Source organism: Hipposideros armiger, unplaced genomic scaffold, assembly GCF_001890085.2.
Source record: "Hipposideros armiger isolate ML-2016 unplaced genomic scaffold, ASM189008v1 scaffold_752, whole genome shotgun sequence".
Classification (NCBI taxonomy): domain Eukaryota; kingdom Metazoa; phylum Chordata; class Mammalia; order Chiroptera; family Hipposideridae; genus Hipposideros; species Hipposideros armiger.
The window spans coordinates 328,081-351,702 of NW_017732102.1; the positions used below are offsets into that span (position 1 = coordinate 328,081).

Genomic DNA, 23,622 nt, shown 5'->3' on the forward strand with positions numbered 1-23,622 from the left:
GACAGGACAGAGAAACCTGGGCAATAGATATAGGCCCAGACTACTGGTGGAGTAGAGTGGAAAGTCTGGATGTGAAAAGTGGACCCAACCTGTGTATCTCACATTGGCATAGACTTATGGCCTTAAAAAAAGAATTCCTAAATATAGTTGAGTTTTCTGTATTTCAGAATTGTGAAAGCACCCATATCCCAATTTCTCATTTTCATTTGAACAGATTATTAGACAAGTGGTTTCTGGATTTTAAGTAATAATATTTAACTTTAGAATCAATTTTAGAAATATATCCCACAATTTTTGTTTTATTTTGCAAAAACGACTGGGTTTGCTGTATCAACAACACATCTAGTGGATTGTGCAAAAAAATTTTGCATGGGTGTAGGTATACGTGAAAAGTAACAGCACTGAGAAACTTGGTGGACAGAAAATATTTTTCAAATTTAATTTTTAAAATTTTAAACACTTCATATAGAATGACAATTATCCTTCCTTACTCAAAGATTCCCAGTTCTTTGTCAGTTCAAGGTTGTTTTTTTCTAGCTGTAGTGATAGTATTATTTGCATCTCCCTTTGTTATTCCTTTTCCAGACCCAACTCTTCTGTTTTCATTAGGGGTTTCTGGGAAAGCCATGGACAGATTCTCTGACTCAGAGATACCCCATAGAGGCTGGTGAACCACACGTTTATCTGGCTCATGTAATGGGTTGTTAAAAGCACTTGTTCATCAGATATTTCTTTTTATTTGTAGATTTAAAAGTATTTTAGCAGGTGTACATTTGCATATAAAAGAGAATAAAAGATAAGAAGTTGAGGCTTTTTCTTTCTCCTCTCAACATCATCTCTCTCCTACCTCCTTCTATTCAGCATGTTTTCACTTTGTTTTCTCTAGCTGTTTTCATTTTCTAGACACAAAATGTATATCAAAAAGAAAGAAACAATCTCAGTGATCCATACCACTTTGCAGGAAGATCAATGATTGGGTTCGGCCAGCTTATGTAAGGAAGTAGGAAGATATATTTATCTCATTGTGTCATCAGTCTGGAATTAATAGCCAAGGATAGATTTTAACCCCCTGGGCCCCTTGCCTTACTTTATGTTTTAAACTGCAATCTTTTCTACTTTTTAAACTAAATCAACACAGATTTGAGTATGCAATAGATGCTTGACTGAGAGACCCAGAACTGAAAGCTTGATCATGCATGCATGTTTGTTTCTGTGTGTACCAGAACATTCTAATTGAAAATAAGTATTGTTTAGAAATAATTGCCTTATCTAATAATTTTTACTACTCAATAGTTTTCTGACAGTTTGACATTAATAATGGGAGGAAGTGTTTCACTGGAGTTCCTAAGGAGCCACCCAATCCTCAAATTTGCAGATTTAGAGTTTACTTGTCCATTGAGAAAATTAAAGGTTTTTCCTCCTTGAATAATATATGAACCTTGTCCTTACCTTGTTTATAACAGGCTAATTTGAACCTCATAGCTTTTTGCCTTTTTGCTTTATGAAGTTGGCCTCCTACTCAAGTCTTCTAGACTATTCCTGGAGGATGTCTGAATTGTTTTGAGCACCCCTAGTAAAAAGTATACTCTTGCATCCAAAGAGTCAGAAACCTGGTCCATTTGATACAGACAGCTACTTGAAAATCTCCATACAGCTGTTGCAGCCTCCCTTGACAATATGTTCTGGGGCCTCGCAACTCTTTAAACTAAGTGAGCTTTTCCTAACATCTAGCTTTGTCTATTTTGTCTCTATTGGCTGAAGTTTTTCACAAAGTTTTCTTGCAACACAGAAAAAAAAAATTGCTCACCACCATCTAGTTTCAGCATTGTAAGTATGTTCTGCTTGGCCTGTGCAGTTTTTTATTTTTTCATTTAAAAAGGCAGAAGTCTGTTAAGACTAGGCCCACTTCCCCACCTGGCAGCAATTGGCTATAGTCAGAGAACAGCTGCCCCCTCGACAGGGCATGTACATGGCATTCCAGCCTGCTACAAGACTCACCTCTCCCACTGCGCCCACCTGACCAGAGTCACTTATGTGTAGTTCCTGCTTGGCCCCAGAAAGTGTCTGCATTTACTATCCCACCCTATCCAGTCTATTTGCAGTATCTATGTTCCTGATTTGATTAACCTCCACCACCCCCAATTACTTTACAACAAATCTGAAGTAAAATGGACATTAGGATTAATTGGAAAGTGTTATGATGCCATCCTATTGGAGCCATCCTAAGACAGTGGGACTGACCTACAGCAAGGAACACTTTCTATCCAGGCCAGTACTCAACACATACAACAGAAGTTACACAAAACAATACCCTCCCCTCTGCATGCACTGCATCTGGTGCTTTCTTTATTAAATTTTTCTAAATATTAGTTCCAATATGCCAAACTGATTTCACAATCCAGCAATATTAAAAAATGTTGCCTTAGGGGCCAGCCAAGTGGCTCAGTTGGTTAAGAGTTGGCTTAAGAACGCGAGCTCTGAGCAACAGGGCCGCCAGTTCGATGTGGGAACAGGGGCCAGTGACACTGTGCCCGAGCTGAGCTGTCGCTGAGCTGCCAACAGGTGGCAGGATGGCTCAGCTGGTGTAACAACAAGATTGCCTGTTCCATGGTGGGCTAAGCCCACCCACAACTGGGACTGAACTTGGCACCTTGAGCTGAGCTGCTGCCCAGATGGCTCAGTGGGATGATGGCCACGCCCGCCTGCAACTAACATTGAACACAGCACCTTCAGCTTACAGGCCATGAGCTGCTGATGGGAAGGCAGATGGCGACTGGTGCACTCCACAACAAAGATTGAAGAACAACAACTTGGCTGGTCCCCTTCCCCAATTCCCCAACACTGTTCCCCTCTCCCAATTCCACAATAAAATCTTAAAAAAAAAATGTTGCCTTAGGATTTATTTTCAGTGTTAAGAGTTCCTGTCTGTACATATTTTAATTATACAGCATTTAATATCTCAAAATATGATGCTCATTTTAAATACTTATTTTTATCTTGATTGATTCTCAGTAGGGCAAGATAAGTTATATTTTTATTCTTCAGTGTGATGGTAGTTTTAATCCAGTAATAAGGGGTTTGCGGTTAAGTTCTTAAATTGAGCCAGCAAAAGCAGGAATACATCTGATTGCCAGCCCCTGGTGCTAATATCAGGAATCCTTTCATCTGTGGCCACATTGAAGATGTAAACATGGATGCTGTTTTGTTGTCTATGTTATGACTCTAATTTTCCATCTTCCCTTTCATCCAGGTATCCTTGAGACTTGAGGTAATGGAGAAAGTTGTGTTATCTGGATCCTTTACATGATCTTTATTTATTGTTTTTCCCAACAGTCTTCCCCACCTTAACTTACAGCAGATGCTACCAGAAGTCCTTCAGGGCTGGGGGCTGTGGATCCGAGCCAAGTCCAGGCTGCTGCTGATACCTCTAGGACACCTGGCTTTGCTTCCTGCAAATGCTGTCTCCCCACACAAGGCTAGGCTCTGGGTCTCTGAGTGCAACCTGCTGTTACTACTAATCTTCCTGGCCCTCCTGCCATTCACACAGCTTAGAAATCCCACACTCAAATGTGAGAACTTGAGAGCCAGAGCAGGGAGTGCTCCAAAGTACTACCAGATGACCAATCAAGGAATTCAGTGCTTTCTTCTGATTCATTCCTGTAGTGGCTTCTGCAAGGCTTGGAGTGGAGAGAACACATTTTACTATGAATTGAACCTATCCACAGACCCACTCAAAATAATGACTGGAATTTGGCTACCTCAAATAAACTTATACAACTTGTCTTTGAGTCTTGAAAACTGGATTCAACTATAAATTGTTTATTTTCAGAATAGCTGAAAAGGGACAGTTCAAAAAAGTAATTTGCATGCATCTGAAAAGTATTAACATTGTAGGAAGAATTTAAGAACCTTCTCTCTAGGTAGTAGAAAATTCAGTATTTCTGTGTATTTTTTCACACCTAAAACAATTAATAATGATTTATCAATATCATCAAATATCCAATCAGTGTTCAAATATTTTTTAAAGTTGTTTTTTTTTTTAAAGATTTTTATTGGGGAATTGGGGGGATGGGAACAGTGCTGGGGAACTGGGGGAAGGGGAACATACAAGTTGCTGTCATTTTTGTTCTTCAATCTAGTTGTGGAGGATGTTGCTTCACTGGCCCAAGTTGGCACCGTCATTGCGCTCTTCCCTGGCGAGGCAGATCAGTCGCCGGCTTCTGGACGGCCACTCACTGCAGCTGTTGGCCGCTCATGCTGGCTGCTGGCTACACACGGTAGCCCATGGCAACCCACTGCCAAAGGGGCTGCAGCCTACGCCGTCGCCGGCTACTCACAGCAGCCCAGCTCCAGTTTGAGCTGTTGTTCAGCATCTTAGCTGTGGAGGGCAGTGTCACTGGCCCTCATATGTGGGATCCGAACCGGGGCCCTCTGGCATCCCAAGCGAGTTCTTAACCATCGCGCCACTCGGCCGGCCCAAGTTGTTGTTTTTTTAATCAGTAGCCAAACTATGCCATTGCAGTGCATTTGGTTCATGTGTCTTTTAAGTAGGATGACCATATAACCTATTATCTAAACTAGGAAACTTTTGATAACAAAAGAAGATTCCATTAATAATTATACAGGGACAACAGACATAAATCTAAATTGTCAGGGACCAGTTGGGATATCTGGTCACTCTACTTTTTTTTAATTTTGTAAAAAATACATCACATTGAATTTACCATCTTAACCATTTTTATATATACAGTTCAGTGGTGTACAGTAGATCTCTAGAACTTTTTCATATTGTAATACTGAAGTACTTTACCCACTAAACACTAATACTCCTCCCCCTTCTCTCCAGCCCTTAGTAATCACCTTTCCATGTTTTGTTTCTATGATTGTAACCACTTTTGATACTTCACGTGAGTAGAATCATACAGTATTTGGCCTCTTGTGACTGGCTTATTTCACTTACCATAATGTCTTTAGGGTTTATTCATGCTGTAGTATGTAATGGGATTCCCTTCTCTTTTAAGGCTGCATAATATTCCCTTGTATGTATGTGCCAAATTTTCTTTGTCCATTTAGCTATTGATGGACATTTGGGTTGCTTCCACCTCTTGGCTATTGTGAGTAAATGTCGTGATGAACAGGTGTGCCAATAACTTCTTGAGATCCTGTTTTCAATTTTTGTGGATATATATAACCGGAAGTAGGATTGCTAGATCATGTGGTAATTCTACTTTTAATTTGTTGAGGAAGCTCCATACTATTTTCCATAGTGGCTGCACCACTTAACATTCCAACTAACTGCGTACAAGGGTTCCAACTTATTCACATCCTCAACAACACTTGCGATTTTCTATTTTTTTTATAGTAGCCAACCTGATGGATATGAGGTGTTATCTCATTGTAGTTGTGATTTGCACTTCTCTTAACGACAGTGGTTTTGAGCATCTTTCTATGTGCTTGTTGGCCATTTATATGTCTTCTTTGGAGAAATGTCTATTCAAATCCTTTGCCCATTTTTTAATCAGGTTATTTGTTTCTGGTTTTTGTTGTCAAGTTATGGAAGTTCTTTGTATATTGTGGATATTAACCCCTTATCAAATACATGATTTCAATTATTTTCTCATTGCATAGGGTTGCCTTTTCACTCTATTAATTGTTTCCTTTAACATGCAAAAGTTTTAAAGTTTGATGTAGACCTATTTGTCTGTTTTTTATTTTGTTGACTATACTTTTGGTCATCTAAGAAATCATTGCCAAATTCTCTGTCCTGAAGCTTTTATCCTATGTTTTCTTCTAGGAATTTAATAGTTTTAGGTCTTAAATTTGTTTTTAATGATTTTGAGTTGATTTTTCAGTGTGATATAAGGTAAGGGTCCAACTTCATTCTTTTGCATGTGGATATCCAGTTATATGCCTTTTTTTAATCTGTAGAAACAAAAGCCTACCAGTTGCTGAAGCAGTCTACCCTTCAGGATGATACAAATCAAACTGAAGGCAGATTCCAAAAGATGGATGCTGCTGCATCACAACTGTCAGGTAAGCAAGGGTGGATTCAGTACTCAAAATCAGTGCCTAGGAGACCCAGGGCAGTTGCCAGTGCTGTATTCAGGAAAGAATGGTCATCCTTTAAAGGTTTCTTGAGTTTACTTTGTAACAAATGTAAATGGGTCAAAATAAGCTAGTAGTACTTTTTCAACCCTTAACAAACATGAGTTTGGAAGTCTTCCCTCCTGGATATATGCTGGCCCCTCATGGTGATGGTCCCTTCAGACCCTTGGATTCTACCGAGCATATCATGATAGTAACTTGTCACTAAGTACCACAGAGACACCCCAAATTCCTTCTCTTCCCACATCTTCCAGTTTCTTAATCATCAGTGGAGAGTGTCATCCTAGGCTACCCTCCCTCACCAGAATGTTGTGGGATTTGGGGGTTCTTTAGATGAAAAGTCTAAATCCCAGTAAAAGCTAACTTTAAGCTTAAATATAGTTCCTTTGATCTAGGATTTTTATTTTAATTGTAATTTTCTCTGATTTCTTATACTTTATTATTTTATTTTTATTATTTCCAGTGGTTTTTATTTTTTTACACCTTTTTTTAAGTAGAAATCACCTCAACTCCCTTTGTGAAAGTAAATGGATTAATACAGAAGGAAGTACGCTTTAACACTTATTTTTTATGTAAACCACCATGCATTATGGCACTAATTTTACCTATCAGAATAAACAATGATTTCTTAATATTACGTAATTCCCTGTCCATATTTAGATTTCCCAGTGGTCTCAAAGATGTATTCACCAGACAAACATTTTTTTGAGGGACATACTTATGGTGCATCAGACTTGTCTTTGGAGAGCTGTTTCCTAGATAATATTAGTGTTAGAATCGGTTGCTGCAAAATTCAGTTATTTAGGTTGCTTTGAGGATTCAGTGAGCCACTACAGGTTAAATACCCCACACTCCGCATGTTAGAGAAAAGCCTCTGGGGAGGGCTGGCCATGTTGGTGGTAGTTATTTGAATTCTGCAAACATGAGACATTGTAGTTTGTTGAGGAATAAAACAGGGCCTCTGCCTCAATGGAGGTCTTCATCACTTTGGAGAGAGACTACTTGTGAACCCTTAACTGTTTGCTTTTCATCACCTTCTTCACATTTGAGTCACAGAATTAGAATCCAGAAGGATCTTAGAAAGTATTTATTCAACCCCCTCATTTTACATATGAGGCCCCAAGAGAGCAATGCCTCTTTCAGAGCATTATAGCTGCTTAGCAGACATGCATTATTTGAAAGGTAACTCCACAATTTGTTTTTGGTAAGTATTCTTTCGATAGTTAATTGGACAGGTTCAAAGAATGAGTAAATTTGACATAAGTTGTAGTCCCTTAAATGTGTATCAAAAATTATAGTACTATTAATATAATAATAATTAACATTTTTGTCAATTTATTTGTAAGTGAAGTGATTGATGTTTTATAGGTTGTATAGTAAAGTACCCCTAGATTCAGTTTCTCACTCTACACTTAGAATTAAACTGTGTGCTCTACAAGAGTCCAAGTTTTCCAGCATTGAGATCTTAGAAGTGCTTCTGATAGTGCTGGCTGTCATTGTATAATAGTTAAATACTGCCCTGGTATTTATTTTATATTTGGTCATGCATTACATTTCATTCTCATTCTCACTCTGATCCTAGGAATTTATCTGAGCCCCAAAGAGAAGCAGGAAGTAGGCTGGGAGGGCAGAGGGAAATGGAAGACAGGTACCCCATGTTAAACTCCACAGCACTGTTGCAGGTAGTGGTGGGGACATACGCTCTAAACTCAGTAGCCACCCCCAAATCGAGCTATTGAAGAAGCAGCACATGTTCCAGTTACTTTCTACATCAGATGTCTTAGGTCTTTGTCTCTGGACCTGTCTCTAAGGAAAGCCACTTAAACCTTGTGCCTCTGTTTTCATGTCTGAAATGACCTTGTCCTGTGCAGACCCTATTTAGGCTGAACATGGACACATTATTAAAAGAATCGCTCTGCTGCAGAGGTTACATGCAGGCAAGCAGGTTACAGGTGAGAAACTCAGTAAATGTCTTCTGCTGAGATGCCCTCTGTCTATGATCTTGGGCAACTGTCATTTAAGAATCAGACTTGTAATAGACATGTCCAAGGCTGAGAACACCCAGGAGGCAGATGTCAGGGATTGACCTGCAAGCTGGGAGCATTGCGGGGACAGCCCAGTTCCCCCAGCTCCAGGGAAAGAGGTGGATTGCGCATCTTCCCCATCAACCTTTTCAGGCTGGTTAAAGAGTGTCCTTGATGGTTTTCAGTGGAGATTCATTCTCCTCTGCGAGATGAAAAAAGAGAGGATTTGGCAGAGGAACTGAAAGGTGAGTGGTGTGGGCAGCTGTCATGCAGTGGTGTCAGTTATTTGTGAGACCTAGTTCCTAGCATCCGATATCTTGGTGAGCCATCGCTGCTTGTGTGTTATAACAATGTGAATTATTCAGTTTGATGCCACAGTACAGACCCATGTGCTCATACTCGCATCTTAGCCATTTAAAATGGTGCTCTTTGAATGACTTTATTTTTTACTTTTTGTGGCTTCTGTGTATGTATCACTGGAAAACCCCCTACTTCTTTTCAGTATTCCGCCAACATATGATTCCTTGCCTTAGATGCTCCCTTGCTTTTTGTGGCTTGAACAGCATCTTCCTCTGTTGACATTTGTTTTACCAAAGTGATTGTGAGGTCCCTTCTTTCTTCATTGCATCCATTGCTGCTTGGTGGCTAATGCTCCCTCTCTGCATTTGTGCTTGTCACAGGTTTGAACATTGGCAGCGGTACATTCAAGACAAAGACAACTAACAAAATCGCTTCAGAAGCTAGTTTTTCATCTAGCCAAGGAAGTCCTTTGTCAAGGTAAAGTCGCGAAAGCCTTTCTGAATAGTGGCAACAAGATGAGAAATGTCACTATGCAATGAATCAAACTCTGGCTGCATATTATTTTGTTGTGTGACTTGATGGAAGGTTATGGTTTGGGTTTTTGTTTATCTGAAATAACAGTTGAAACTTCAGTCTACTTTGAAAATATTTGCACCAGAGCCAAGTATTGTTTTGCAGCTGTTGTTTCCTTGGTTTAAGACTCAATTGACACCTCAGTGAACCACAAATTAGCGTCTACAGCTGCTCGCAGTAGGGCTGCTTAGAGACCACACAATGGAGGGTGCTGGAAAAGGGCAGGGAGAAAACATCAGACCTTAAAGGAAATAAAGTGGCCTGTTTCTTCTTTCTGAGATGGTTGATATATATACTAGCAGTTGCTGGATATTTGTTTTTGTACTCCTCTTTTTTTACTAAGTATTTGGGCTAGATTATACTTTCCTTTTCTGACACTTTCCAGCTTATTTTCCATAAAGAACAAAATTTACTTTTTCACATTTGTTAAACTGTAGCACTTCTTATAAGTTTTTCAAACAATGATAAGTGAGTTGTATGCTAGATTTGTCATCAACAGAAAACACTAATCATGTCAATGGCAATGAGTCACTTAGGAAGAATAGAAGCAGTCGTCTGATAAAATACCTGTATTTTTGCTTTGGGATAAATACCATTTAAAACAGCACAAGTTTCCCTTTGTGATAACATTTCTCATTAAAAAGTTGTCCTTTAGGTAATTGCATTACATTTGAATTAACTGCTTACCCCCAATAAAATTTTAAAACCATAACTTTACATTTCTAGTATCTTATAAGAGAAAATGATTTGATCTAGATATATATTTTTTTAATTAAAAAATCCTATTTTTATTTATATTTTCATCAAATTAAAAAATCACCATATTTTTAGGACCTGGAATATATTAAAATAAATTTTGATTTTCTGAAGTTGAATTCTTGCTTTTAGAAATCTGATAAGTTCAATTTTATCGGAAATTATTATCTTTAATACCTGGTTTTTATTCCATGTTTTTGAGGGAAGTGAGAGATAACAAACTATGGGACAATAAGAGTATTAAATATTAAAGTATTATATTTTTATGATTATACTATAAATTTAAATTCTAGGGCTTTTAAAATAAATTTTAAAAGATAATAAATTCTGCAGGTAGTTTTCAGGGCTTAATGTTAACATTTGGCTTAATAATACATACATTTAGTTTTTAAAGATAGTTAGAAATGTTTGTTTCCATTATATTTTAGAGGCATTAAAAACCCCAATTCTTAAATTTTTAAATACATTTAGAAAGCAGTTGGATTCTGTAGGACATTTTCTCAGCCTGATCATATCTTGCATCTGTATTTCATTATAAAAATCAAACTTTTTTCCCCTTCCATTTGAGGCAGGGGCCTTTTGTTGTTAGTGTTGTTTCTGCATGAAATTAATTTCCTAAATAAATTACAAGTAATCTCATCATGTTCTTTAAGAAAAAAAAAATAAGTCTTCAAGGAACCCTTCGTTCTAGACACTTGATAATAATCCAGTGAGGAAAAGGTCTGGGCACAGAATAGCGGGTTTCGGTTTTTCTGGTTTTGTTCTTGTGGTGGGTTTGGCATTGTTAATACGCCACAGTGGGCTTTGGAGAGCTCTGGTTTTGCTGTTTGTGCCTGGATTCCCTGAAATTTCTTAGAGGCTTACATTTAAGGATCCCACTTACTGCAGTCACTCCTCGTGCTTTATTGCTTTTACAAGTGGTCTCGAAACCCAGTACTTGAGAATAAACATAACAGTGCAGTGCTGCTGTAGCACTTTTAAAAATTCTTCTTTGCTCTGTGTTGTCAGTGAGCTGATGAGAAACCTAAAAAAAAAAAAAAACCACCCTGCTGGACCTTAAAAAAAAAAAAAGGCTTCCTCTGATGTCCTAGAGACAATAATTATGATGTGCTAGTTAAGCCCAAACTACAGCTGAGGGATTTTACTTTAAAGCAGCGGCTTGGGTGCAAAAATACATTTATAGCTCTTTGTCTGCACCTCATTATGTGTGGGCCTGATTCATTAAGTAATTGGTTTGCAGTTGTTTACATGAGTATTAAGGTCTTCTTTTCAGCCGCCTTTGAGAGATACATTGTGCAAATGTTGCCTGCGATGAATGCAGAATGAGGGCCAGAGGGTCCGTCCTATTGGCTAAACAGTGCACTCTGTTGAAAAGCCAGAGAAAGGGATTGGGTGCTGCTTTGCATAGCAATGACTTTCTTAATAAGCGTTACAGATTAATACACACAAGCTATAAAAGATGCAAAGAGATACTCTTAGCACATTTATACATGCTCATTTCATTGTGATGGTGGTGGGGTCCGGATGCTTTCATATTCTATTTTTCAGAGCAGCAGCTTCAGTGTATAAGCCGTAATAGAATCCGATGTTTATTGTATTATAAATCACGGGCAAGTAGGCAGATCCGCAACAGTTTATTATTAAAGATTCTTTCAGTGTAAATCTTTTTCTACCATTGTATTTGCTTCAGCAAAATCATTTTGTGGTTGAGTGGGGATGAAAGGCATAATATATGAAGGAGTGAGTCCTAATAGGAAGCCGTTCTCCAAGTAAAGACCACTTGTTCCCTTTTGTTCAGGGGTGCATGCCAGAGCTTCCTCTCCTCTGCAAACATTGTTTCGCTTTACCTTCCCCAGGAAGCGGTTTTCACTCTCCTGGATCTATTTATTCAATGGAGAATATATTTTAACAGCCTGTCGTGTAACTTCAGTTTACTTGTTGAATCGAGATAACGTTTTACCAAAAGAAAAGAATGTGTGTTTAAAACATAATTGCCTGGGGGTGGGGGGGGGGGGTAGCAGAGGTCACCCAGCCACCGCACCCTGACAGGGCCGCAGTGGGTGGCATTCTGTGCCAGCCCTGTAGCCATGGGAGCGGCCAGCGGAGGGCGCCAGGCTGCAGCTGATGCTCCAGTGGGACCATGGTCTCTCTTCTTGCCCGGTCACTGTGCCATTTCCCCCTGGGATGAGGTGAAGATCACAATGAAATAAAAATGAGGTTTTCCTGGAAATCCTTTAGGTTCTCATATGAAAGCCCCCATTTCCATCTCTGGTTTAGCAAATCTTCATTCTCCTTAAATTCTACTAAATTAGCAGCTTCCTAAATATTCGACATGCTTTTCATCATAAGGTAGCGTACTTTATTTTCTTTCTACACAGAGCACCAAAGAACAATCACTTGCTTGATTAGCTGAAGCGAAGGGGTTAACAAGTTGACTCCAGGCAGCTAAAAAGAAAAAGCATCTGCTGTAGGGACCCTGGTTTACCATCAGGGGGCGCTCAGACTTTGTCGAATTAAACCGGTCTCAGACTTTAGTTGGCCTCTAAAATTTTAAATCAATAGAGATTTGTTGGCACACTCATTGGGATTTTTTTTCTTTCTGGATAATTTTTTTGACTTCTGTTTTCCAAAAACATGTCTATTTGGAAGAAAATACCAGCTGAAGATGCTATATGAGACATTTTAATGCAGATTTTAACTAGCAGTCAAAATCACTAAAAATTCTAAAATTCAGTCTGAAGACCACAAATTCTCATCAGTTAGTTATTTTGAAGCTTATTATAAGGCCCTAGAAGGACATTTCCTGGTGGAGGACTTCTTCATTGTCCCTAACACCATAGACCCTGTTCTTGGCAGGACCCTCAGAGCCTCATTGCCAAACTCCACTGACATGGCCTCAGAGTCTCACAATAACTTGGGTAATGTTAGTGGGCAGTGGGTATTTTTTCCTTTAAATGTATATATATATTTGTGTGTGTGTGTGTGTGTGTGTGTGTGTGTGTGTGTATTAACCATGAGGTTGAGAGGCATTGTGTTACTAACATTAGGGCATCCCCCAGGTCTATTATTTTCCAAATTCTTCCTCCCTATAGGCAAAAATGAGCAGCTGACACCCTAGCCTGACTGTTTTACCTCTGCTGCTGCCAGTCAGGAGTTCCTGTTGCCTGTACCCCTCAAGCACTGCGAGGCCTACACTTTGCCCTTCCAGCCTGCTCCCCCAGGTCCCTGTGCTCACTGGACAACCACATGTCATGTCCTCATACAACATGCTGTGTCATGTGTGCTGGCTTTTATTCCTGCTCTTTTGCTGGAATGCTGCTGTTCTACTCTTTAAAAAAAAAAAGATTTTATTGGGGGAATTGGGGAAGGGAACAGTGTTGGGGAATCGGGGAAGAGGAACAGACAAGTTGCTGTCCTTTTGTTCTTCAGTCTAGTTGTGGAGGACGTCGCTTCACGGGCCCATGTTGGTATTATCATTGCGCTCTTCCTGGTTGAGGCAGTCACTCGCCGACCATTGGACGGCCGCTCACGGCAGCTGAGCAGCTCACGAAATGGCACGCCAGCTGCCAACCAGCCCCACTGCAGCCTATGCCATCGCGGCGACTCACGGCAGTCCAGCTCCAGGTCAAGCTGTTGTTCATCATCTTAGCTGTAGAGGGCGCAGCGTCACTGACCCTCAATGTGGGATCCGAACCGGGGCCCTGCTGCTCAAAGCTGGCGTCCCAAGCCAACCCTTAATCGATGCACCACTCGGCCGGCCCTGCTGTTTTATTCTTTCACATGGCTGATGCCTACAAGATTATCAAGGCTTAATTTATAACCTTCTGAAAGTTTCCTAAGCAGAGGCTCTGGCCATACAAGATGCCCTTCCTGTGGCCCTGTGGCTATTTCTATCATCATCTGTAGCACAGGGATAGAAGCCATTTACCAGTACCCTCTCCCTACTATGAGCTCCTTTCTGGGGTTTGGGGACCTTTTCCCAATCACCAGTGCTCAATAACCATTGGATTTTCTGAGCGAGTGATCATCAATATATAGCTCCAATATTACGCAAGCGTTTTTCTTTATAAAAGTCAGTTGCACAATTGCCCTCACCTCTATGTGTCATCGTATACCCAAGCTGCAGAATCATGCATTCCATAAGGTTATCTGATGAGTGTGTAGGAGAGGGAGAGGCATGTGCACACACACGTTTTCTAAGGGAGACTGTTGCAGTCAACTTAGATTATATCCTTTCTTAGATTACATCCAGTGTCTAGCTCCTGGCTCTGAATTTGATGAAGGCTTATGGGCTCTTGGCACATGTTGGGGGCCTGAAATGTTACCCCCCAATCCTGCTGCCATCAGTTCTCAGGCCACCCGCAGTTTCCCTTTTTGGCCTGTGTCACAGTTGTTATTTTGGTGTCTTCGCCCCACTAAAGCATAAGATCCCCATGGGCAGAGATCAAGCATGTCTTGTTTTCTGCTACAGCGCTAGCACAGAGCTTGATGCCGTGTTATCTATAAGATACTTGCTGAGGGAGTGAGTGACTGAGTGACTGAGTGAATGGATGGATAGATGAAGAAACAAACCACTGCAGACTAGATGCTCTGCCCACCCACTTGTGGACAGCCTGGCAGAGGCAGTCTGCCTGTCTCTTCCCCATCCCGAGTGCTCCCACTCATCAGGCTCTCAAGGAAGAAACTTCATGTATCTTGGGCCTGTTTCCTCTTAGTTTATCCCCACACCTTGCCCCCCTGTGCTTGAGTACTCATCACCTCCACTTAGAACCCACAAAACCAAAACAAGCACATGTCCTTGTTCATCCAAATGCCTTGACAGTGCAGCTGTGCTGCTTCCTAAAGCCTGCTGTATGCAGGCTCTCAAGAAGCAGGCTTCTGAAAGCAATTCCCACAAGCAGTCACACACTGGGACAGGGTCCAGTTGTTCCCACCCACCTGGGTTTTCTCCACCCTGTTGTTTTCCCGCCTCTCATGAGGCCCTGTGGAGACACAGGTTTGCAATTTGTGCATTTTGTATGCTGGGAAAAATGTTTTGTTCTACTTTTGCCCCACCACCAGCTGACTCTATGTCTTGGGACACATCCCTCAAATTCTCTGGGCTCCACCATTCATATAGTGAAGGCGCTGGATTGATACTCTGCTATAATTTAATAATGGGTTTCTTAGAAACCCATAGGTTTTTCAGGTTTCGTTTTGTTTCTACTTGCTGGTACCACAAAGCAAAACTTAATACTTGGAGATTCCCTTGCCATCTAATTTTGTGTTTATGCTGACCATTTCTAGTGATATTAGCCTTTTGCTCATATAAAATGAACAGTTGATACATAATTTTGACTGTTTTCTTTAGTAGCCTTTGTCATCATGATTACATGTGTAGCTGTTCACTCTGTGCTAGGTGCGATGCTTAAACCAAAACCTATTCTAAGACCCTGGCCGACCTTAGCTTCTTAAGTTTAGCAAGGATGAGAACAAAAATGACTTTTATTAGAGTTGTCCTAATTTGGTTTATCAATAACAGGGGAATTTATAAACAATTACTGAAATGCATCAAAAAATAAGATGGCTTGAAGGATAGACAAAGGGAAGATATGTGATACAGCCAATGTGGCAAAATGTTAACAATTGAGCATCTCCCTGGTTGGTATATGGTGTCACTATACAGCTGGGGGTCAGGGGGAGGAGGGAATTACCAAACTGGAAAATTCTACAGAGATCATTGTCCCATTATAATATGAGGCCGGTGGAACATGGTCACAATTTAATCAGTTGTCTTTGGTGTCTTACCTGAAAATGGTTTATTTTGAAGTAGGGCCTTCAGTCTAATTCTGAACTTCTAGGGGAAAAAATACCAAGTCTGCTATCTTGCATTCCAAGAGTTACCCATGAGAGACCGTGCAGGGGAAGTCAGGTGCTCTGGTTTGCTGCCAGTGCCGCACGTGTTGGCCCTGCTTTACAGCTGGGTCAGCAAACTGCGGTCCTGGGGCCAAGTCCAGGTCACTATCTGTTTCTCTGCAGCCTGCAGGCTAAGAGTAGTTTTTACAGTTTTAAATGGTTGAGAAAAATCCAAAGAAGAATGTTGCAGGACACCTGAAAGTTATATGAAATTCAAATTTCCATGTCTCTAAATGAAGTTTCACTGTAGTATAGCCATGTCCATTCATTTACATATTGTCCACGGCCATTTTTGTGCTGCAGCCACACAATTGAGTAGTTGTGACAGAGACCATAGTGTCCACACCACCTGAACCATTTACTCTCTGGCTCTTCACAACAACCCTTTGCCAACCTTACAAGATGGAAATGTTACTTTCACGTTCTCAGGGAAGATTAGGCAGGTTCCCAGCACATACTATGGAGTATGGTGACTATAACCCTTGGCCTGTAGCTTTAACTCTTGCATTTGTTATGCTTTCAGAAATGAATTTGTATTTGTTTTTCTCTCATTTATGGTAGTAGCTAAACAAGTAGCCTCTATCCAGCACTCCAAGGAAAGTTCTCACACCATCCCCTTTGGACTTGTCTTAGCTTTCGTTACACATTAGTTGTGACCCAGAGAAAGATATGTTGCTCCTAAGAATTGTGTACAATAAAAAGCAACCATGAATTGCAGTGTCATATTGACTTGCAGAAATGGTTTCCCAAAGGGAAAAATCATTATCTCTAAGGTGTAAGGAGAGAGTTGAAAACACCTGGCAACATGTTCCACCTTTCTAAGTGAGTGAGCTATATGTATTTAGTTCTGAAACACGTTTCTTGAAAGAAACATGTTTCTGGTAAGAATCTTGAACAACCTGATTATGAACTCACATAAGTAGAAATATGCAAATCAAATAATGTATCATCAACTAACAATCAAGTGCCTTTAAGCAGGGCCCTGTGCTTAGTGAGGCTCATCCATTCATTCCACACATATTCAATGAGCACCTACTGTGTGCAGAGTACCAAGTTACCCAGCTGAGCTGAAACAGGTATGGCTGCTGCATGCTCAGAGCTGGAGTCCCAAGCCAACACGCCACTCGGCCGGCCCCCCAAAAAATTTAAAACAAACAAAAACTCTTGCTGCTGAGTGGGAAAAAAAATAGATGAGGTGTCAGTAATTAAGAGCTGTTACAAAGGTAAAAAAAAAAAAACAGAGATGCTGGTTTTGTTGACCAGAAGGTAACATAGGGAAAGAGTGAGGACTTTGGAAAGTAGGAGTGTTACCATGCAAGAGGTCCAGCTGCTCACCGCTCCGAAGCCAAAACTCAAGAGGCGAGGTTGGTGGAAAAGAAAAACAGGTTTATTCCAAAATACCAGTATTAAGGGAAGACACTGGTCTGCCTCAGGGTCTGGAGTGGATCCCATACAAATGCAAAAACCTCTCTCAAGTCACCTGGCCAGGCAAGCACTTAGCTGCCCCTGAAATAAACAGAACTATTGAAACTAGTGTTTCAATAGTTCTATGTGCATAGTACATGTACAGTAAACAGAATCATTAAGGTTTGGCAGGAGGGAAACAAAGAAAAGAAAAAAAAAAGCTTTCAGAAGGTCCCAAGCCAACCCATGCTGTCAAATCAAATTACATCAGAGGTTTAAATCTCATAATAGAAGTATAGGGTCACTTGTTACAGGAGGTGGTAAACTTGGCAGGACCTAGAAGCTGATTGGGTGTTGGAGGCCAGAGGAGTGGAGAGGAGCTTGGGAGCAACTAGAAGGTTGGGGTGCCATTGGCTGAGACAGGGGAAGAGGCCTGGTTTGGCAGAGGAGGGGCCCATGCAGGGATATTGTGTGTGGTGGTGAACCAGCGTGTTAACCATGAGGCACTTTGGAGGCAGCCAAGTAGAGCTAGTGAGCGAGCACTGGTCATGTTTTTGGAGCTCAGACAAGTGGCCTAGGCTGTGGGGACCTGGCCTGTGCTTGCCTGCCTCCATGCCCTTGCTCTTGACAAGGGCTCCCAGTGGCCACATCCCACTGCATCCCACTGTTCCCCCATCCCAGCCCATGAGACCCTTTCCACCTTTCAGAGCAGATTCTAGGAGGCTCCTTGCTTCCTCGGGGATCCTGCAGCTGAAACAGGACCAGGTTGGCACCCCCATAGTAGTAGAGGCCTCTCCATGTCCCTGCCCCACTTTTCCTTGACCTACCTATAGCTTAACAATAGATCAACCCCTGCAGCTTGAGCTGGGAATGTCCGCTGTCCCACCCAGTTCCCTGTTTTAGAAAATTACCCTGAAACTTATGATTAATACCCTAGGCTTATTGATCACAATCTCAATGGTCTACCAGGCTAATCCCATCATTGTTCCTCGGTTGCTGACTCCACCATAGAATCATGTGGCCATGGGGAGGCTCCATGCAGATCCCTGGAAACATCACGGAGGAATGCCCAGATTTTCCCTTAAAAACCCCAAACTGGTCTGAGAACGTTAAGGCAGTTTTTAGAGGTGTTAACCTGCTGCCTTCTCAGACCACCGGTGCTTTGATAATAAATGCTTCTTCTATGACCCAGCTCCTGTGTTGGTCTATTAGCTGACCGGCACAGGCAGCACAAGCCCCCGACTCATTTGGCCTCCGGTTTCACAGCCACCCCATCACCCACCCCATGCACTCAGTTCTCCCAGCCAGTGGTGCTCTCCCCCTCTCCCACACAGGACTCCTATCATTGGGCCACAGCTGGCAAATGAGCCTCTTTTTGCGCCCTACCAGCATTTTTATAATCTACCTCTCCCCTCTAGCATCTAGCCCATTGTATTTGTGAAATGGGAGGTGGATAAATAGTAGACACAACCCACAGTTGTGTTTAATGTCTGTCTGTGTGTGTGTGGCGGGGGTGGGGTGGGGCTTTCTGTAAGATGGATTCTTTCGGGCTCACACTGTCAGTGCACACCTTACTGGCAATCTCCATGATTGTCGGTTAGAACTGAACCCTTTCGGATGGTCATGGGGAAATGGCCACAGGCTACTAGTGGGTCACAGCAAATAAATGGGCACCAAGTTTAAAGGGAGCATTGACAAATACTGAGCCTAGAAGATGATACCTTAGTGGAGCTTGTTTTACTGAGGAAAAAAAATGTAAATTATGGCAACTGTGGCAAAAGGCAGATTTTTAAGCCATAGGTTAACTTGACCCAATGGGAAGGAGAAAATGAATTCACAGAGCTTCCTGCATCTAGAAGACTAGAGTCCTGGCCTTGAGAAGAACAGTAATGGTGCATATTGGGGTCTGTGTCCTCTTCTCAGCATTCTTCCCATCTAAAAGGATGGAATCTGTTTTAATGAAATAATCTGTAAATGTAAATACAAGCAAATACTTTGGCAAAAACACAAGGAAATAAATCAAAATGACAAGCCATACACAAGTAACAGTTTCTTGTTTAATATCTCCCTTGACCATTCAGTATTGTTAAAGAGAAAACAGGCCCAAAATGGAGTCACTTGTGTTAAAGCCCGTGACACAGAACCCAGACTTAATACCTGACCTAACTGCAGTTTCAGCCTTCTCCAGAATGTAATATTAATCAGTCAGTCTGGAATTTTCTGGTTAGTACCCATGAGGTAATCTTTCATGAAGGTCCTCTCCATCCCGGCCTCCAAAGTAAACTAAGGCTATCTGCCTGATCAGACACACACACCGCCTTTCCCTAAGGGAAGGTACCATTGCCTGAAAGAATCCTTTCTTTTCTTTTGCTAATTTTCTTTTCTGACCCAGTTTCTGCCTATAAAAGCCTTCCACATCATACAGCTTCTTGGGGCTTCTCCCTACTTGCTACAATGGGATGCTGCCCAATGCATGAGTCGTTCAATAAAGCCCATTATTAGATCTTCAAATTTACTCGGTTGAATTTTCATTCTTCATCAATATAAGCCTTAAAGAGTTTAAGTATAATTTAAAAATTGAATGATATGCTCTCAGAGGGGACTTTTAAATTCATTAAAATTGCAAAAGCTCTTGAAAAGGAGTGCTAAGACGGCATCATATCCCATAGATCCATTTCTTGTTATATTGGCTTTAGTAAACAGACTGCTAGGTAGTAGGTGCCGTGGACTGCATTTTTATGTATGTGATACATGGAGACCTAAACATAGGTGTCCAAGATACTTGCATTTTTCTCTACCATGTTAATATTTTTTTTTAGATTTTTTTGGGGGGAGAATTGGGGGAGGGGAACAGCGCTGGGGAATCGGGGGAAGGGGAGCAGACAAGTTGTTGTTGTTTTGTTCTTCAGTCTAGTTGTGGAGGATGTTTCTTCACTGGCCCAAGCTGGCACCATCATTGTGCTCTTCCCGGGCGAGGCAGATCAGTCGCGGGCTTCTGGACGGCTGCTCACGGCGGCTGCTGGCCGCTCATGCTGGCTGCCGGCTACACATGGTAGCTTATGGCAGCCCACTGCAGCAGGGGACTGCAGCCTACGCTGTCACCGGTGACCCACAGCAGCCCAGCTCCAGGTCGAGCTGTTGTTCAGCATCTTAGCTGTAGAGGGCAGTGTCACTGGCCCTCATATGTGGGATCCGAACCGGGCCCTCTGGCGTCCCAAGCCAGTTCTTAACCAACGCGCCACTCGGCCAGCCCTGTGTTCATATTTTTAACTAAGGAAACTGAGAGCTTATTTTTAACTCCTTTGTTAAACTGTTAAGTATTGGTATCACTGGCTTAATGGTGATAGTGTTTTAACTTCCTCACCAACTTCTCCTTGCATCCTAACATCTGGAACTCCCCACTTCAGGTATTCCTCTTTTAGCTTGTCTACAAGTGCTAAGCTTTACACATTAATGTTTTCCAGAGACTGTTGAGGGTAAACCAGTCCTCTGCCCACTCTTGTGCACTCATTCTCCAGCAGCACAGCGTGCAGTGCTCCATGGCACATGCAGGACAGAGCGGAGTCCAACTGGGTCTCTGTGGAGCCAGCATTCAGCTGTTGCAATAGGGACCATCTCACCAAAGCATTAGCAAATACCTCTGGCCTCAACAGCCCTGGCATTTCCTTTTTCCTTTTAAAACTTGGGGAGTAAATGTACAATTTCTGGCCTTTCAGTGAATAACGTGTGCTTCCTCCCTAAGGTGCTCATTGTAAAAATATTAGTCTGGTTTTCCTTTTTCTTAGAACTTAGGTTATTTCTTTATTTTACAGGCATGAAAACAAAAAGAAACTACCTACCAATTTAAAATCAAAAGGTAAGAGAAATAACAGGATACAGATTTTCATTTTGTGTGTTGACCAAAAGAATCATGATGTGTATTTGCTTACTTGTGTAAGGGCTATGAAGCACGACTATGATCACAAGGGCAGCCCTTGCAGCTTCCTCTGGGTTGATGTAGTCTCAGTGGATCGAAGGGCTTCAGTGACAGGGCTGTGACCTGAGCACACATGTGTGCCATGGGCCACAGTGGCATAGCATTTTAATTTGCAATTATGAATAGTGAGGGGACCCTGACCTCCACAACTAATTGAGTACCAACACCAATATATTCTACCTATGTTTCTTGCCTCTGTCCCCATCCTCACTGCTAATGCCCCACAAGTACCTACTGCTCAAGATATGACAAGGGCTGGCCGAATGGCTCAGTTGATTAAGAGCTTGCTCAAGAGTGCAAGCTCTGAGCAACAGCGTTGCCTGTTCAATTCCCACATGGGCCAGTGAGCTGCGCCCAAGCTGAACTGCCACTGAATTACCAACAGGTGGCAGGATGGCTCAGCTGGTAAGAGCACGTGCTCCTAACAACAAGGTTGCCTGTTCGAGATGGTGGGCTACGCCCGCCCACAACTAAAGACTGAACTCGACACCTTGAGCTGAGCTGCCACCCGGGTGGCTCAGAGGATAGAGCGCATTCTCTTAACAACGAGGCTGCTGGTTCAACTCCCACACTGGATGGTGGCTACGCCCACCGCAACTAATTGAACACAGAACCTTGAGGTGAGCGGCACGACTGGACTTGGAGCTGAGCTTGCTGTGCCCTCCACAACTAAGATTGTACGACAACTTGGCTGTTCCCCTCCCCCAATTCCCCAATAAAATCTTTGGTGGGGGGGAGGCAGGGAAGAAAAGACATAACAGGGCGCTTGCAGGAGACTCCAACTGCTCACATCCAACCCCTCCCCAACTCCTGACTGTTCTCCACCTGGCCACCAGCATCTAAAACCTCATTTAACCTTCTTACTTTCCTGGTTAAGTATTACCAATGCCTTCCCATTACCTACAGGATAGAGTCTATAACTTTCTCCCTTTGTGGTATGGCCCCAGGATTACATCCCAAGTAAACCATGTATACTCATTCCCTGTGTCAGTGTAAACCTCACTACTATTCCTCTACTATGTCTTCCCTTCTCCTCTCTGCTCTTGTGAAGAACAAAGGGAGATCAAAGTGGAGAGGCAGCTAAGGTGAGGTGGCATCAGGCCTGATAAAACACCCAGGTAACCCTGCTTCCATGTTAATCCTGATTTTAAATCCCAATCTTACAGTGAAGAGTTGGACACAACAGAAGGGAAAAGAAAGTATTCTGCAAAGTGTTTTCCGTAACAATGCATAGGACACATTGTGAAATGTGTAAATTTGTACAGTATTGACATGCGTTCTGGGTATACCTAGTCAGATACATCACATGGTATCCCTAGTAGGCCTTTTGTAGGCCAGTGCTCCAATTAACCAGTTTGGCTGATTAAACCAAGCTAATCAGTGCTGAGATGTTAAATAGTTGTCTGGTTTTCTCTTCCAGCCTTCTGGGGTGAGTCTGATGACAGTAACTCAGAAATTGAAGCTGCTTTACGTCCTAGAAACTATAACACATCCACTGATGATTTTGATAATTTTTATGACTAATAAGCTATAACAGCTGTTGGAAATAAAGTCTTTAAACAAACTGAAACCCTGTCTTCACATGTGATATCCAAAATAAATATGTCCTTTTAAGTTTTCTGATTATTTAATGCATGTATGAAAACTTAGGACCACATTGCTATTCCAGTGAAATTTTATGACATGATTATGAACTACTGTGTTCATTTTTCAGTGTTATCAAAAAGCAAAGTGATGAATGCAATGCCCATCAAAATTCAAATTATCTTCTTTATAGAAATTGACCAGTTTATCCTAAAATTTATATGGAAATTGAAGGTACCCAGAATGGCCAAAACAATCTTGAAAAAGAAAAACAAAGCTGAGTACTCACACTTCCCAATTTTGAAACTTACTAAAAACTTGCAGTAATTAAGACAGTGTGGTACTGGCACAGACGTGTATTGATTTATATATAATATTGATTTATATGACATATTAATTTATATATAATCTAAAATTGATAACCCAGAGATAAACCTTTATGGTCAGTTAATTTTTGACATGGGTGCCAGGACCATTCAATGGGGAAAATATGGTCTTTGCAACAAATGATGCTGGAACAACTGGATAGTTTTATGTAAAAGAATGAAGTTGGATCCCTACCTCACACTGTATACAAAATTAACTCAAAATTGTTTAAGGACCTAAATGTAAGAGTATGAAACTCTTAGAAGAAAACATAGGTGTAAATCTTTGTGACCTTGCATTAGGCAATGGATTCTTTGATATGACACCAAAAGTACTGACAACAGAGAAAACTAGATAAATTGAACTATACCAAGATTAAAACCTTTTTATTGCAAAGGACACTATCAAGAAAGTGAAAAGAATAGGAGAAAATGTTTGCAAATCATATTTTTGATGCAAATCAAAAAGGAACCTGTATCCAGAATATATAGAGAACTCTTATAAGTCAATAAGAAGACAAATAACCCAGTTTAAAGATGAGCAAAGGGGGCTGGCCAAGTGGCTCAGTTGGTGAAGAGTGTGAGCTCTGAGTAACAGGGTCACTGGTTTGATTCCCACATAGGCCAGTGAGCTGCGCCC

General features: G+C 41.5%; 1 protein-coding gene across 5 annotated transcripts in view; it reads left to right on the forward strand.

Moving 5' to 3' along the window:
• Positions 1 to 22,603, forward strand: part of KIZ (kizuna centrosomal protein) — a 145,322-nt gene extending 122,719 nt beyond the window's left edge. For 3 of the 5 annotated variants that reach the window (XM_019628166.1, XM_019628167.1, XM_019628168.1), the window contains 4 exons: positions 5,929 to 6,033; positions 8,810 to 8,906; positions 20,870 to 20,913; positions 22,454 to 22,603. In XM_019628166.1, the coding sequence (XP_019483711.1) occupies positions 5,929 to 6,033; positions 8,810 to 8,906; positions 20,870 to 20,913; positions 22,454 to 22,557 (350 nt within the window). In that variant the 3' untranslated portion in view covers positions 22,558 to 22,603. Of the gene's footprint in view, positions 1 to 5,928; positions 6,034 to 8,314; positions 8,783 to 8,809; positions 8,907 to 20,869; positions 20,914 to 22,453 lie in introns of those variants that run through there. The other 2 variants (XM_019628170.1, XM_019628171.1) reach the window with 2 other exon arrangements.
• Positions 22,604 to 23,622: the final 1,019 nt, after the last annotated feature.